This window comes from Phyllobates terribilis, unplaced genomic scaffold (assembly GCF_046119375.1).
Source record: "Phyllobates terribilis strain yellow unplaced genomic scaffold, ASM4611937v1 Scaffold_13__5_contigs__length_258822181, whole genome shotgun sequence".
Classification (NCBI taxonomy): Eukaryota; Metazoa; Chordata; class Amphibia; order Anura; family Dendrobatidae; genus Phyllobates; species Phyllobates terribilis.
Window position 1 is genome coordinate 170,833,798 of NW_027362773.1, and position 18,191 is coordinate 170,851,988.

Sequence of the window (18,191 nt, forward strand, 5' to 3'; positions counted from 1 at the left end):
TGTAACAGCTCCGCAGCTCAGCAGGGGGATATGTGCCTCTGATAGATAACCTCCGCTGATACACTGTAACAGCTCCGCAGCTCAGCAGGGGGATGTGTGCCGCTGATAGATAACCTCCACTGATACACTGTAACCGCTCCGCAGCTCAGCAGGGGGATGTGTGCCGCTGATAGATAACCTCCACTGATACACTGTAACAGCTCCGCAGCTCAGCAGGGGGATGTGTGCCGCTGATAGATAACCTCCGCTGATACACTGTAACAGCTCCGCAGCTCAGCAGGGGGATATGTGCCTCTGATAGATAACCTCCGCTGATACACTGTAACAGCTCCGCAGCTCAGCAGGGGGATGTGTACCGCTGATAGATAACCTCCGCTGATACACTGTAACAGCTCCACAGCTCAGCAGAGGGATGTGTGCCGCTGATAGATAACCTCCACTGATACACTGTAACCGCTCCGCAGCTCAGCAGGGGGATGTGTGCCGCTGATAGATAACCTCCACTGATACACTGTAACAGCTCAGCAGGGGGATGTGTACCGCTGATAGATAACCTCCGCTGATACACTGTAACAGCTCCACAGCTCAGCAGAGGGATGTGTGCCGCTGATAGATAACCTCCACTGATACACTGTAACAGCTCAGTAGGGGGATTTGTGCCGCTGATAGATGACCTCCGCTGATACACTGTAACAGCTCCGCAGCTCAGCAGAGGGATGTGTGCCGCTGATAGATAACCTCCACTGATACACTGTAACCGCTCCGCAGCTCATCAGGGGGATGTGTGCCGCTGATAGATAACCTCCGCTGATACACTGTAACAGCTCCACAGCTCAGCAGAGGGATGTGTGCCGCTGATAGATGACCTCCGCTGATACACTGTAACAGCTCCATAGCTCATCAGGGGGATGTGTGCCGCTGATAGATAACCTCCACTGATACACTGTAACAGCTCCGCAAGGGGATGTGTGCCGCTGATAGATAACCTCCGCTGATACACTGTAACCGCTCCGCAGCTCAGCAGGGGGATGTGTGCCGCTGATAGATAACCTCCACTGATACACTGTAACAGCTCAGCAGGGGGATTTGTGCCGCTGATAGATGACCTCCGCTGATACACTGTAACAGCTCCGCAGCTCAGCAGGGGGATGTGTGCCGCTGATAGATAACCTCCACTGATACACTGTAACAGCTCAGCAGGGGGATTTGTGCCGCTGATAGATGACCTCCGCTGATACACTGTAACAGCTCCGCAGCTCCGCAGGGGGATGTGTGCCGCTGATAGATAACCTCCGCTGATACACTGTAACCGCTCCGCAGCTCATCAGGGGGATGTGTGCCGCTGATAGATAACCTCCGCTGATACACTGTAACAGCTCCACAGCTCAGCAGAGGGATGTGTGCCGCTGATAGATAACCTCCACTGATACACTGTAACAGCTCCGCAGTTCAGCAGGGGGATATGTGCCTCTGATAGATAACCTCCGCTGATACACTGTAACAGCTCCGCAGCTCAGCAGGGGGATGTATGCCGCTGATAGATAACCTCCACTGATACACTGTAACAGCTCCGCAGTTCAGCAGGGGGATATGTGCCTCTGATAGATAACCTCCGCTGATACACTGTAACAGCTCCGCAGCTCAGCAGGGGGATGTGTGCCGCTGATAGATAACCTCCACTGATACACTGTAACCGCTCCGCAGCTCAGCAGGGGGATGTGTGCCGCTGATAGATAACCTCCACTTGTACACTGTAACAGCTCAGCAGGGGGATTTGTGCCGCTGATAGATAACCTCCGCTGATACACTGTAACAGCTCCGCAGCTCAGCAGAGGGATGTGTGCCGCTGATAGATAACCTCCGCTGATACACTGTAACAGCTCCGCAGCTTAGCAGGGGGATGTGTGCCGCTGATAGATGACCTCCACTGATACACTGTAACAGCTCAGCAGGGGGATTTGTGCCGCTGATAGATAACCTCCGCTGATACACTGTAACAGCTCCGCAGCTCAGCAGAGGGATGTGTGCCGCTGATAGATGACCTCCACTGATACACTGTAACCGCTCCGCAGCTCAGCAGGGGGATGTGTGCCGCTGATAGATAACCTCCACTGATACACTGTAACAGCTCAGCAGGGGGATTTGTGCCGCTGATAGATAACCTCCGCTGATACACTGTAACAGCTCCGCAGCTCAGCAGAGGGATGTGTGCCGCTGATAGATAACCTCCACTGATACACTGTAACAGCTCAGCAGGGGGATTTGTGCCGCTGATAGATGACCTCCGCTGATACACTGTAACAGCTCCGCAGCTCAGCAGGGGGATGTGTGCCGCTGATAGATAACCTCCGCTGATACACTGTAACCGCTCCGCAGCTCAGCAGGGGGATGTGTGCCGCTGATAGATAACCTCCACTGATACACTGTAACAGCTCAGCAGGGGGATTTGTGCCGCTGATAGATAACCTCCCCTGATACACTGTAACAGCTCCGCAGCACAGCAGAGGGATGTGTGCCGCTGATAGATAACCTCCACTGATACACTGTAACCGCTCCGCAGCTCATCAGGGGGATGTGTGCCGCTGATAGATAACCTCCGCTGATACACTGTAACAGCTCCGCAGCTCAGCAGGGGGATGTGTGCCGCTGATAGATGACCTCCACTGATACACTGTAACAGCTCAGCAGGGGGATTTGTGCCGCTGATAGATAACCTCCACTGATACACTGTAACAGCTCAGCAGGGGGATGTGTACCGCTGATAGATAACCTCCGCTGATACACTGTAACAGCTCCACAGCTCAGCAGAGGGATGTGTGCCGCTGATAGATAACCTCCGCTGATACACTGTAACAGCTCCGCAGCTTAGCAGGGGGATGTGTGCCGCTGATAGATGACCTCCACTGATACACTGTAACAGCTCAGCAGGGGGATTTGTGCCGCTGATAGATAACCTCCGCTGATACACTGTAACAGCTCCGCAGCTCAGCAGAGGGATGTGTGCCGCTGATAGATGACCTCCACTGATACACTGTAACCGCTCCGCAGCTCAGCAGGGGGATGTGTGCCGCTGATAGATAACCTCCACTGATACACTGTAACAGCTCAGCAGGGGGATTTGTGCCGCTGATAGATAACCTCCGCTGATACACTGTAACAGCTCCGCAGCACAGCAGAGGGATGTGTGCCGCTGATAGATAACCTCCACTGATACACTGTAACCGCTCAGCAGGGGGATTTGTGCCGCTGATAGATGACCTCCGCTGATACACTGTAACAGCTCCGCAGCTCAGCAGGGGGATGTGTGCCGCTGATAGATAACCTCCGCTGATACACTGTAACCGCTCCGCAGCTCAGCAGGGGGATGTGTGCCGCTGATAACCTCCACTGATACACTGTAACAGCTCAGCAGGGGGATTTGTGCCGCTGATAGATAACCTCCGCTGATACACTGTAACAGCTCCGCAGCACAGCAGAGGGATGTGTGCCGCTGATAGATAACCTCCACTGATACACTGTAACCGCTCCGCAGCTCATCAGGGGGATGTGTGCCGCTGATAGATAACCTCCGCTGATACACTGTAACAGCTCCGCAGCTCAGCAGGGGGATGTGTGCCGCTGATAGATGACCTCCGCTGATACACTGTAACAGCTCCACAGCTCAGCAGAGGGATGTGTGCCGCTGATAGATAACCTCCACTGATACACTGTAACCGCTCCGCAGCTCAGCAGGGGGATGTGTGCCTCTGATAGATAACCTCCGCTGATACACTGTAACAGCTCCGCAGCTCAGCAGGGGGATGTGTGCCGCTGATAGATAACCTCCGCTGATACACTGTAACAGCTCCGCAGCTCAGCAGGGGATGTGTGCCGCTGATACACTGTAACAGCTCAGCAGGGGGATGTGTGCCGCTGATAGATAACCTCCACTGATACACTGTAACAGCTCCGCAGCTCAGCAGGGGGATGTGTGCCGCTGATAGATAACCTCCGCTGATACACTGTAACAGCTCAGCAGGGGGATGTGTGCCGCTGATAGATAACCTCCACTGATACACTGTAACAGCTCCCCAGCTCAGCAGAGGGATATGTGCCGCTGATAGATTACCTCCGCTGATACACTGTAACAGCTCCGCAGCTCAGCAGGGGGATGTGTGCCGCTGATAGATGACCTCCGCTGATACACTGTAACAGCTCAGCCGGGGGATGTGTGCCGCTGATAGATAACCTCCGCTGATACACTGTAACAGCTCCGCAGCTCAGCAGGGGGATATGTGCCGCTGATAGATGACCTACGCTGATACACTGTAACAGCTCCGCAGCTCAGCAGGGGGATGTGTGCCTCTGATAGATAACCTCCGCTGATACACTGTAACAGCTCCACAGGGGGATGTGTGCCTCTGATAGATGACCTCCGCTGATACACTGTAACAGCTCCACAGGGAGATGTGTGCCGCTGATAGATAACCTCCGCTGATACACTGTAACAGCTCCACAGGGAGATGTGTGCCGCTGATAGATAACCTCCGCTGATACACTGTAACAGCTCCACAGGGAGATGTGTGCCGCTGATAGATAACCTCCGCTGATACACTGTAACAGCTCAGCAGGGGGATGTGTGCCGCTGATAGATAACCTCCACTGATACACTGTAACAAGCATATCAGCTTTGATCAGTTGTACAGGGTCTGGACAATCGTCTGTTAGGCTGATACATTGGGACAAACTTAGGACAGGAGACCAGACTGTCACAAACCCTCAGCTGTAAGGAGCATTGCTTCAGGAAGGGTTCGCAGTGAGGGGCCTCGCTGGCCTCGCTTCCTGGAGGTTCCTCCGTGTTGAGCCTCGCTTCCTGGAGGTTTCTCCGTGTTGAGCCTCGCTTCCTGGAGGTTTCTCCGTGTTGAGCCTCGCTTCCTGGAGGTTCCTCCGTGTTGAGCCTCGCTTCCTGGACGTTCCTCCGTGTTGAGCCTCGCTTCCTGGAGGTTCCTCCGTGTTGAGCCTCGCTTCCTGGAGGTTCCTCCGTGTTGAGCCTCGCTTCCTGGAGGTTCCTCCGTGTTGAGCCTCGCTTCCTGGAGGTTCCTCCGTGTTGAGCCTCGCTTCCTGGAGGTTCCTCCGTGTTGAGCCTCGCTTCCTGGACGTTCCTCCGTGTTGAGCCTCGCTTCCTGGACGTTCCTCCGTGTTGAGCCTCGCTTCCTGGAAGTTCCTCCGTGTTGAGCCTCACTTCCTGGACGTTCCTCCGTGTTGAGCCTCGCTTCCTGGAGGTTCCTCCGTGTTGAGCCTCGCTTCCTGGAGGTTCCTCCGTGTTGAGCCTCGCTTCCTGGAAGTTCCTCCGTGTTGAGCCTCGCTTCCTGGAGGTTCCTCCGTGTTGAGCCTCGCTTCCTGGACGTTCCTCCGTGTTGAGCCTCGCTTCCTGGAAGTTCCTCCGTGTTGAGCCTCGCTTCCTGGACGTTCCTCCGTGTTGAGCCTCGCTTCCTGGAAGTTCCTCCGTGTTGAGCCTCGCTTCCTGGACGTTCCTCCGTGTTGAGCCTCGCTTCCTGGAGGTTCCTCCGTGTTGAGCCTCGCTTCCTGTAGTTAATGGACGCTTGTTCGCAGCTGCAGACTCGCTACAGTGTTGCATTGTTTTCTGTCCTCGCACTGATACTAAATCGCTGAGAAGTTTCCTAATTTGTTTTGTTTCTCTCATTTCAGATGATTCTGTGGGACTGGGATTTCAAGCAGTGGTACAAGCCCCAGTATCAGGTGAGCGCTCCGATGTGCTGTCCTCCAGTCACCTCCAGAGCTGCACTCACTATTCTCCTGTTACATTGTGTCTTATCCTTCAGTCACCTCCAGAGCTGCAGTCACTATTCTGTTGTTACATCAGGTCTTATCCTCCAGTCACCTCCAGAGCTGCAGTCACTATTCTGCTGTTACATCATGTCTTATCCTCCAGTCACCTCCAGAGCTGCAGTCACTATTCTCCTGTTACATTGTGTCTTATCCTTCAGTCACCTCCAGAGCTGCAGTCACTATTCTGCGATCACATTATGTCTTATCCTCCAGTCACCTCCAGAGCTGCAGTCACTATTCTGCTGTTACATTGTGTCTTATCCTCCAGTCACCTCCAGAGCTGCATTCACTATTCTGCGATCACATTATGTCTTATCCTCCAGTCACCTCCAGAGCTGCATTCACTATTCTGCGATCACATTGTGTCTTATCCTCCAGTCGCCTCCAGAGCTGCACTCACTATTCTGCTCTTACATTGTGTCTTGTCCTCCAGTCTCCTCCAGAGCTACACTCACTATTCTGTTGTTACATCAGGTCTTATCCTCCAGTCGCCTCCAGAGCTGCACTCACCATTCTGCTGTTACATTGTGTCTTATCCTCCAGTCACCTCCAGAGCTGCAGTCACTATTTTGCTGTTACATTGTGTCTTATCCTCCAGTCACCTCCAGAGCTGCAGTCACTATTCTGCTGTTACATTGTGTCTTATCCTCCAGTCACCTCCAGAGCTGCAGGCACTATTCTACTGTTACATTGTGTCTTATCCTCCAGTCACCTCCAGAGCTGCAGTCGCTATTCTGCTGTTACATTGTGTCTTATCCTCCAGTCACCTCCAGAGCTGCAGGCACTATTCTACTGTTACATTGTGTCTTATCCTCCAGTCACCTCCAGAGCTGCAGTCACTATTCTGCTGCTACATCATGTCTTATACTCCAGTCTCCTCCAGAGCTGCAGTCACTATTCTGCTGTTACATCAGGTCTTATCCTCCAGTCACCTCCAGAGCTGCAGCTAGGATATTATTGGTTTCTTCTTTTCGCCCCGCTGTGGCAGATGTGGGGGTGAGGGGGACGGGGTACATTGTGGCGGCTGGGCTCACTCTGTGTCTCTTCTTGTAGAGCTCCGGCGGTGGGAATGGCGTGGACCTGTCTGTCCTGAACGAGGCGCGGAATCTGGTGTCGGAGCTCCTGGTGGATCCGTCTCTGTCCCCGCAGGTCGTGTCCTCGCTGCGCAGCATTAACAGCCTTATGGGGGCGTTCTCGGGCTCATGCAGACCCAAAGTCAACCCGTTCACCCCCTTCCCCGGTTTCTACCCCTGCACTGAGGAGGACGATGAAGCTGAGGACCGAGGGGAGAGGAAGTTCCACAAGGTAAAGGTGCCCTCCCTTAAAGGGAAAGAAGTCATGACTTATATAGAGCAGGTGAAATAAGTATTGGACACGTCACTAATGTTCTCAGTAAATCTACTGGTAAAGGTGCTATTGACATGAGATTCTCCCCAGGTGTCGGTAACAACCCGTCCGATCCACACAGGAAAGAAATCCCCATAGATCCAGAAATGATGTGTAATAATGAGAGATGACACCGGGAGACGCACTGATCACGTTACTGACATGTAATTGATACTTTGTATAAAAGCCTTTGCTGGTGATGAAGCTCCACGATTCCTCCTGTATGGAGAAACTAGTCGCAGGCATTGCTCAGGTGGGATTTTGGCCCTTTCTTCTACACAAACACTCGTCACATCCTGAAGCTTCTGTGGCTCCTTCTATGAACTCCGAGCTTTCGTTCCTTCCATATATTTTCTCTTGGATTCAGGTCCGGTGATCGGCTCGGCCGTTCTAGCAGATTTATTTTCTGACACCAGTTGATACTTTCCTCGGCCGTGTGTTTGGGATCACTGTCCTGCTCACCTTCTGATGGCCCCCGATTTCCTTCTCCGATGCGTCCTGGCTCCTCGGTGGCTCGCGATGGTGTAAAAGGACCTGCTGAGACGTCATGGAAAGTCCTTTTACACCACCGCGAGCTGCCGGCAGCCAGGACGCACCGTTCAGGAGACCGGAGGTCATCAGAAGGCGAGTATAATATTTATTTATTATTTTATTCTTTTTTTACAGGTTCTATGGCACCCGGGTCCTGAGGAGAGTCTCCTGTCCTCCACACCCCGGCACCATCCGCACATTGAACGCATGGATTCTGCATGTACAGATGCAGGGATGCGGATTCCGTGCGGTCCAATGCAAGTCAATGGCGGCGAAAACGCCGCGTGTCCATGAAATTAATGGACGTGCTGTGGATTTTTCCGCAATGATAATCTGCAGTGGAAATTACCGCAGCATGTGCACAGCGGATTATCATTGGGGAACATAGCAGACAACTTAACACTCGTTTTTAATGCATTTTCGCAGCAGAAACACAATAAATCTGCATAGTGGGCACACGGCCTTAATGTGCGATCCAGCTCAAAAGAAAGGAGGCCGCGCCCGCAAATAGGAGCATGTTCACACTGACTAAAAACAGGCGAAGCCTAAGACAGAAGCAAAATGTATTAAATGCCTTCTGTAACAGCAACAATGTATAGAAAGAACAATGAGAAGGAGGAAAACAATCAGGATGGTCCTGACCACTATCCTGCGTCACAGAGACATCAGTGTGAACAAGGGCCGAACATGGACACTGCAAGAGGAGCATTATAAGGAGGTTATATCAGCACTGGAACATTATAAGAGGGGCTGATATCAGTCACATATGGTGTAATGTCTGGAGGTTATATCAGTACTGGAGCGTTATAACAGGGGCTGATATCAGTCACATATGATGTAATGTCTGGAGGTTATATCAGTACTGGAGCGTTATAAGAGGCTGATATCAGTCACATATGATGTAATGTCTGGGGGTTATATCAGTACTGGAGCGTTATAAGAGGCTGATATCAGTCACATATGATGTAATGTCTGGAGGTTATATCAGTACTGGAGCGTTATAAGAGGAGCTGATATCAGTCACATATGGTGTAATGTCTGGAAGTTATATCAGTACTGGAGCGTTATAAGAGGGGCTGATATCAGTCACATATGATGTAATGTCTGGAGGTTATATCAGTACTGGAGCGTTATAAGAGGAGCTGATATCAGTCACATATGGTGTAATGTCTGGAGGTTATATCAGTACTGGAGCGTTATAAGAGGGGCTGATATCAGTCACATATGGTGTAATGTCTGGAGGTTATATCAGTACTGGAGCGTTATAAGAGGGGCTGATATCAGTCACATATGATGTAATGTCTGGAGGTTATATCAGTACTGGAGCGTTATAAGAGGGGCTGATATCAGTCACATATGGTGTAATGTCTGCAGGTTATATCAGTACTGGAGCGTTATAAGAGGGGCTGATATCAGTCACATATGATGTAATGTCTGGAGGTTATATCAGTACTGGAGCGTTATAAGAGGAGCTGATATCAGTCACATATGGTGTAATGTCTGGAGGTTATATCAGTACTGGAGCGTTATAAGAGGAGCTGATATCAGTCACATATGGTGTAATGTCTGGAGGTTATATCAGTACTGGAGCGTTATAAGAGGCTGATATCAGTCACATATGATGTAATGTCTGGAGGTTATATCAGTACTGGAGCGTTATAAGAGGCTGATATCAGTCACATATGATGTAATGTCTGGAGGTTATATCAGTACTGGAGCGTTATAAGAGGCTGATATCAGTCACATATGGTGTAATGTCTGGAGGTTATATCAGTACTGGAGCGTTATAAGAGGCTGATATCAGTCACATATGGTGTAATGTATGGGGGTTATATCAGTACTGGAGCGTTATAAGAGGGGCTGATATCAGTCTCATATGATGTAATGTCTGGAGGTTATATCAGTACTGGAGCGTTATAAGAGGCTGATATCAGTCACATATGATGTAATGTCTGGGGGTTATATCAGTACTGGAGCGTTATAAGAGGCTGATATCAGTCACATATGATGTAATGTCTGGGGGTTATATCAGTACTGGAGCGTTATAAGAGGCTGATATCAGTCACATATGATGTAATGTCTGGAGGTTATATCAGTACTGGAGCGTTATAAGAGGGGCTGATATCAGTCACATATGATGTAATGTCTGGAGGTTATATCAGTACTGGAGCGTTATAAGAGGGGCTGATATCAGTCACATATGGTGTAATGTCTGGAGGTTATATCAGTACTGGAGCGTTATAAGAGGGGCTGATATCAGTCACATATGATGTAATGTCTGGAGGTTATATCAGTACTTGAGCGTTATAAGAGGAGCTGATATCAGTCACATATGGTGTAATGTCTGGAGGTTATATCAGTACTGGAGCGTTATAAGAGGCTGATGTCCGTCACATATGGTGTAATGTCTGGAGGTTATATCATTACTGGAGCGTTATAAGAGGCTGATATCAGTCACATATGGTGTAATGTCTGGAGGTTAAATCAGTACTGGAGCGTTATAAGAGGGGCTGATATCAGTCACATATGGTGTAATGTCTGGAGGTTATATCAGTACTGGAGCGTTATAAGAGGCTGATATCAGTCACATATGGTGTAATGTCTGGAGGTTATATCAGTACTGGAGCGTTATAAGAGGCTGATATCAGTCACATATGGTGTAATGTCTGGAGGTTATATCAGTGCTGGAGCGTTATAAGAGGGGCTGATATCAGTCACATATGGTGTAATGTCTGGAGGTTATATCAGTACTGGAGCGTTATAAGAGGCTGATATCAGTCACATATGGTGTAATGTCTGGAGGTTATATCAGTACTGGAGCGTTATAAGAGGGGCTGATATCAGTCACATATGGTGTAATGTGTGGAGGTTATATCATTACTGGAGCGTTATAAGGGGCTGATATCAGTCACATATGATGTAATGTCTGGAGGTTATATCAGTACTGGAGCGTTATAAGAGGGGCTGATATCAGTCACATATGATGTAATGTCTGGAGGTTATATCAGTACTGGAGCGTTATAAGAGGGGCTGATATCAGTCACACATGATGTAATGTCTGGAGGTTATATCAGTACTGGAGCGTTATAAGAGGAGCTGATATCAGTCACATATGGTGTAATGTCTGGAGGTTATATCAGTACTGGAGCGTTATAAGAGAGGCTGATATCAGTCACATATGGTGTAATGTCTGGAGGTTATATCAGTACTAGAGCTTTATAAGAGGGGCTGATATCAGTCACATATGATGTAATGTCTGGAGGTTATATCAGTGCTGGAGCGTTATAAGAGGGGCTGATATCAGTCACATATGGTGTAATGTCTGGAGGTTATATCAGTACTGGAGCGTTATAAGAGGGGCTGATATCAGTCACATATGGTGTAATGTCTGGAGGTTATATCAGTACTGGAGCGTTATAAGAGGGGCTGATATCAGTCACATATGGTGTAATGTCTGGAGGTTATATCAGTACTGGAGCGTTATAAGAGGGGCTGATATCAGTCACATATGGTGTAATGTCTGGAGGTTATATCAGTACTGGAGCGTTATAAGAGGGGCTGATATCAGTCACACATGATGTAATGTCTGGAGGTTATATCAGTACTGGAGCGTTATAAGAGGAGCTGATATCAGTCACATATGGTGTAATGTCTGGAGGTTATATCAGTACTGGAGTGTTATAAGAGGGGCTGATATCAGCCACATATGATGTAATGTCTGGAGGTTATATCAGTACTGGAGCGTTATAAGAGGGGCTGATATCAGTCACACATGATGTAATGTCTGGAGGTTATATCAGTACTGGAGCGTTATAAGAGGAGCTGATATCAGTCACATATGGTGTATTGTCTGGAGGTTATATCAGTACTGGAGCGTTATAAGAGGGGCTGATATAAGTCACATATGGTGTAATGTCTGGAGGTTATATCAGTACTGGAGCGTTATAAGAGGGGCTGATATCAGTCACATATGGTGTAATGTCTGGAGGTTATATCAGTACTGGAGCGTTATAAGAGGAGCTGATATCAGTCACATATGATGTAATGTCTGGAGGTTATATCAGTACTGGAGCGTTATAAGAGGGGCTGATATCAGTCACATATGGTGTAATGTCTGGAGGTTATATCAGTACTGGAGCGTTATAAGAGGGGCTGATATCAGTCACATATGGTGTAATGTCTGGAGGTTATATCAGTACTGGAGCGTTATAAGAGGGGCTGATATCAGTCACATATGGTGTAATGTCTGGAGGTTATATCAGTACTGGAGCGTTATAAGAGGCTGATATCAGTCACATATGGTGTAATGTCTGGAGGTTATATCAGTACTGGAAAGTTATAAGAGGAGCTGTTATCAGTCACATATGGTGTAATGTCTGCAGGTTATATCAGTACTGGAGCGTTATAGGAGGGGCTGATATCAGTCACATATGATGTAATGTCTGGAGGTTATATCAGTACTGGAGCGTTATAAGAGGGGCTGATATCAGTCACATATGGTGTAATGTCTGCAGGTTATATCAGTACTGGAGCGTTATAGGAGGGGCTGATATCAGTCACATATGGTGTAATGTCTGGAGGTTATATCAGTACTGGAGCGTTATAAGATGCTGATATCAGTCACATATGGTGTAATGTCTGGAGGTTATATCAGTACTGGAGCGTTATAAGAGGCTGATATCAGTACTGGAGCGTTATAAGAGGGGCTGATATCAGTCACATCTGGTGTAATGTCTGGAGGTTATATCAGTACTGGAGCTTTATAAGAGGGGCTGATATCAGTCACATATGATGTAATGTCTGGAGGTTATATCCGTACTGGAGCGTTACAAGAGGCTGATATCAGTCACATATGATGTAATGTCTGGAGGTTATATCAGTACTGGAGCGTTATAAGAGGGGCTGATATCAGTCACATATGATGTAATGTCTGGAGGTTATATCAGTACTGGAGCGTTATAAGAGGCTGATATCAGTCACACATTATGTAATGTCTGGAGGATATATCAGTACTGGAGCGTTATAAGAGGGGCTGATATCAGTCACATATGGTGTAATGTCTGGAGGTTATATCAGTACTGGAGCGTTATATGAGGCTGATATTAGTCACACATTATGTAATGTCTGGAGGATATATCAGTACTGGAGCGTTATAAGAGGGGCTGATATCAGTCACATATGCTGTAATGTCTGGAGGTTATATCAGTACTGGAGCGTTATAAGAGGCTGATATCAGTCATATATGGTGTAATGTCTGGAGGTTATATCAGTACTGGAGCGTTATAAGAGGGTCTGATATCAGTCACATATGATGTAATGTCTGGAGGTTATATCAGTACTGGAGCGTTATAAGAGGCTGATATCAGTCATATATGGTGTAATGTCTGGAGGTTATATCAGTACTGGAGCGTTATATGAGGCTGATATCAGTCACATATGGTGTAATGTCTGGAGGTTATATCAGTACTGGAGCGTTATATGAGGCTGATATCAGTCACATATGGTGTAATGTTTGGAGGTTATATCAGTATTGGAGCGTTATAAGAGGCTGATATCAGTCACATATGATGTAATGTCTGGAGGTTATATTAGTACTGGAGCGTTATAAGAGGCTGATATCAGTCACATGTGGTGTAATGTCTGGAGGTTATATCAGTACTGGAGCGTTATAAGAGGGGCTGATATCAGTCACATATGATGTAATGTCTGGAGGTTATATCAGTACTGGAGCGTTATAAGAGGGGCTGATATCAGTCACATATGGTGTAATGTCTGGAGGTTATATCAGTACTGGAGCGTTATATGAGGCTGATATCAGTCACACATTATGTAATGTCTGGAGGATATATCAGTACTGGAGCGTTATAAGAGGGGCTGATATCAGTCACATATGCTGTAATGTCTGGAGGTTATATCAGTACTGGAGCGTTATAAGAGGCTGATATCAGTCATATATGGTGTAATGTCTGGAGGTTATATCAGTACTGGAGCGTTATAAGAGGGTCTGATATCAGTCACATATGATGTAATGTCTGGAGGTTATATCAGTACTGGAGCGTTATATGAGGCTGATATCAGTCACATATGGTGTAATGTTTGGAGGTTATATCAGTATTGGAGCGTTATAAGAGGAGCTGATATCAGTCACATATGATGTAATGTCTGGAGGTTATATTAGTACTGGAGCGTTATAAGAGGCTGATATCAGTCACATGTGGTGTAATATCTGGAGGTTATATCAGTACTGGAGCGTTATAAGAGGCTGATATCAGTCACATATGATGTAATTTCTGGAGGTTATATCAGTACTGGAGCGTTATAAGAGGCTGATATCAGTCACATATGATGTAATTTCTGGAGGTTATATCAGTACTGGAGCTTTATAAGAGGGGCTGATATCAGTCACATATGGTGTAATGTCTGGAGGTTATATCAGTACTGGAGCGTTATAAGAGGAGCTGATATCAGTCACATATGGTGTAATGTCTGGAGGTTATATCAGTACTGGAGCGTTATAAGAGGGGCTGATATCAGTCACATATGATTTAATGTCTGGAGGTTATATCAGTACTGGAGCGTTATAAGAGGCTGATATCAGTCACATATGATGTAATGTCTGGACGTTATATCAGTACTGGAGCTTTATAAGAGGGGCTGATATCAGTCACATATGATGTAATGTCTGGAGGTTATATCCGTACTGGAGCGCTATAAGAGGGGCTGATATCAGTCACATATGGTGTAACGTCTGGAGGTTATATCAGTACTGGAGCGTTATAAGAGGGGCTGATATCAGTCACATATGGTGTAATGTCTGGAGGTTATATCAGTACTGGAGCGTTATAAGAGGGGCTGATATCAGTCACATGGTGTAATGTCTGGAGGTTATATCAGTACTGGAGCGTTATAAGAGGGGCTGATATCAGTCACATGGTGTAATGTCTGGAGGTTATATCAGTACTGGAGCGTTATAAGAGGCTGATATCAGTCACATATAGTGTAATTTCTGGAGGTTATATCAGTACTGGAGCGTTATAAGAGGGGCTGATATCAGTCACATATGATGTAATGTCTGGAGGTTATATCAGTACTGGAGCGTTATAAGAGGGGCTGATATCAGTCACATATGGTGTAATGTCTGGAGGTTATATCTGTACTGGAGCATTATAAGAGGGTCTGATATCAGTCACATATGGTGTAATGTCTGGAGGTTATATCAGTACTGGAGCATTATAAGAGGGGCTGATATCAGTCACATATGGTGTAATGTGTGGAGGTTATATCAGTACTGGAGCGTTATAAGAGGGGCTGATATCAGTCACATATGGTGTAATGTCTGGAGGTTATATCAGTACTGGATCGTTATAAGAGGCTGATATCAGTCCCATATGGTGTAATGTCTGGAGGTTATATCAGTACTGGAGCGTTATAAGAGGCTGATATCAGTCACATATGGTGTAATGTCTGGAGGTTATATCAGTACTGGAGCGTTATAAGAGGGGCTGATATCAGTCACATATGATGTAATGTTTGGAGGTTATATCAGTACTGGAGCGTTAAAAGAGGCTGATATCAGTCACATATGATGTAATGTCTGGAGGTTATATCAGTACTGGAGCGTTATAAGAGGGGCTGATATCAGTCACATATGGTGTAATGTCTGGAGGTTATATCAGTACTGGAGCGTTAAAAGAGGCTGATATCAGTCACATATGATGTAATGTCTGGAGGTTATATCAGTACTGGAGCGTTATAAGAGGGTCTGATATCAGTCACATATGGTGTAATGTCTGGAGGTTATATCAGTACTGGAGCGTTATAAGAGGGGTTGATATCAGTCACATATGATGTAATGTCTGGAGGTTATATCAGTACTGGAGCGTTATAAGAGGAGCTGATATCAGTCACATATGATGTAATGTCTGGAGGTTATATCAGTACTGGAGCATTATAAGAGGCTGATATCAGTCACATATGATGTAATGTCTGGAGGTTATATCAGTACTGGAGCTTTATAAGAGGCTGATATCAGTCACATATGGTGTAATGTCTGGAGGTTATATCAGTACTGGAGCGTTATAAGAGGCTGATATCAGTCACATATGGTGTAATGTCTGGAGGTTATATCAGTACTGGAGCGTTATAAGAGGAGCTGATATCAGTCACATATGATGTAATGTCTGGAGGTTATATCAGTACTGGAGCGTTAAAAGAGGCTGATATCAGTCACATATGGTGTAGTGTCTGGAGGTTATATCAGTACTGGAGCGTTATATGAGGGGCTGATATCAGTCACATGGTGTAATGTCTGGAGGTTATATCAGTACTGGAGCGTTATAAGAGGGGCTGATATCAGTCACATGGTGTAATGTCTGGAGGTTATATCAGTACTGGAGCGTTATAAGAGGGGCTGATATCAGTCACATGGTGTAATGTCAGGAGGTTATATCAGTACTGGAGCGTTATAAGAGGGGCTGATATCAGTCACATGGTGTAATGTCTGGAGGTTATATCAGTACTGGAGCGTTATAAGAGGGGCTGATATCAGTCACATGGTGTAATGTCTGGAGGTTATATCAGTACTGGAGCGTTATAAGAGGCTGATATCAGTCACATATGTAATGTCTGGAGGTTATATCAGTACTGGAGCGTTATAAGAGGGGCTGATATCAGTCACATGGTGTAATGTCTGGAGGTTATATCAGTACTGGAGCGTTATAAGAGGCTGATATCAGTCACATATGTAATGTCTGGAGGTTATATCAGTACTGGAGCGTTATAAGAGGGGCTGATATCATTCACATGGTGTAATGTTTGGAGGTTATGTCAGTACTGGAGCGTTATAAGAGGCTGATATCAATCACATATGGTGCAATGTCTGGAGGTTATATCAGTACTGGAGCGTTATAAGAGGCTGATATCAGTCACATATTGTGTAATGTCTGGAGGTTATATCAGTACTGGAGCGTTATAAGAGGCTGATATCAGACACATATGGTGTAATGTCGGGAGGTTATATCAGTACTGGAGCGTTATAAGAGGGGCTGATATCAGTCACATATGATGTAATGTCTGGAGGTTATATCAGTACTGGAGCGTTATAAGAGGGGCTGATATCAGTCACATATGATGTAATGTCTGGAGGTTATATCAGTACTGGAGCGTTATATGAGGCTGATATCAGTCACATATGGTGTAATGTCTGGAGGTTATATCAGTACTGGAGCGTTATAAGAGGTGCTGATATCAGTCACATATGGTGTAATGTCTGGAGGTTATATCAGTACTGGAGCGTTATAAGAGGGGCTGATATCAGTCACATATGGTGTAATGTCTGGAGGTTATATCAGTACTGGAGCGTTATAAGAGGGGCTGATATCAGTCACATATGGTGTAATGTCTGGAGGTTATATCAGTACTGGAGCGTTATAAGAGGCTGATATCAGTCACATATGATGTAATGTCTGGAGGTTATATCAGTACTGGAGCGTTATAAGAGGGGCTGATATCAGTCACATGGTGTAATGTCTGGAGGTTATATCAGTACTGGAGCGTTCTAAGAGGGGCTGATATCAGTCACATGGTGTAATGTCTGGAGGTTATATCAGTACTGGAGCGTTATAAGAGGCTGATATCAATCACATATGGTGCAATGTCTGGAGGTTATATCAGTACTGGAGCGTTATAAGAGGCTGATATCAGTCACATATGTAATGTCTGGAGGTTATATCAGTACTGGAGCGTTATAAGAGGGGCTGATATCAGTCACATGGTGTAATGTTTGGAGGTTATATCAGTACTGGAGCGTTATAAGAGGCTGATATCAATCACATATGGTGCAATTTCTGGAGGTTATATCAGTACTGGAGCGTTATAAGAGGCTGATATCAGTCACATATGATGTAATGTCTGGAGGTTATATCAGTACTGGAGCGTTATAAGAGGAGCTGATATCAGTCACATATGATGTAATGTCTGGAGGTTATATCAGTACTGGAGCGTTATAAGAGGCTGATATCAGTCACATATGATGTAATGTCTGGAGGTTATATTAGTACTGGAGCGTTATAAGAGGGGCTTATATCAGTCACATATGGTGTAATATCTGGAGGTTATATCAATACTGGAGCTTTATAAGAGGCTGATATCAGTCACATATGATGTAATGTCTGGAGGTTATATCAGTGCTGGAGCGTTATAAGAGGGGCTGATATCAGTCACATATGCTGTAATGTCTGGAGGTTATATCAGTACTGGAGCGTTATAAGAGGCTGATATCAGTCATATATGGTGTAATGTCTGGAGGTTATATCAGTACTGGAGCGTTATAAGAGGGTCTGATATCAGTCACATATGATGTAATGTCTGAAGGTTATATCAGTACTGGAGCGTTATATGAGGCTGATATCAGTCACATATGGTGTAATGTTTGGAGGTTATATCAG

The 18,191-nt window shown here is 46.4% G+C and overlaps 1 protein-coding gene across 1 annotated transcript in view; it reads left to right on the plus strand.

Moving 5' to 3' along the window:
* PDE3B (phosphodiesterase 3B) overlaps positions 1 to 18,191 on the plus strand; it is a 510,152-nt gene that overhangs the window by 288,762 nt on the left and 203,199 nt on the right. The window contains exons 2-3 of the mRNA XM_073659062.1: positions 5,689 to 5,739; positions 6,883 to 7,134. Of these exons, the coding sequence (XP_073515163.1) occupies positions 5,689 to 5,739; positions 6,883 to 7,134 (303 nt within the window). The remainder of the gene's footprint in view (positions 1 to 5,688; positions 5,740 to 6,882; positions 7,135 to 18,191) is intronic.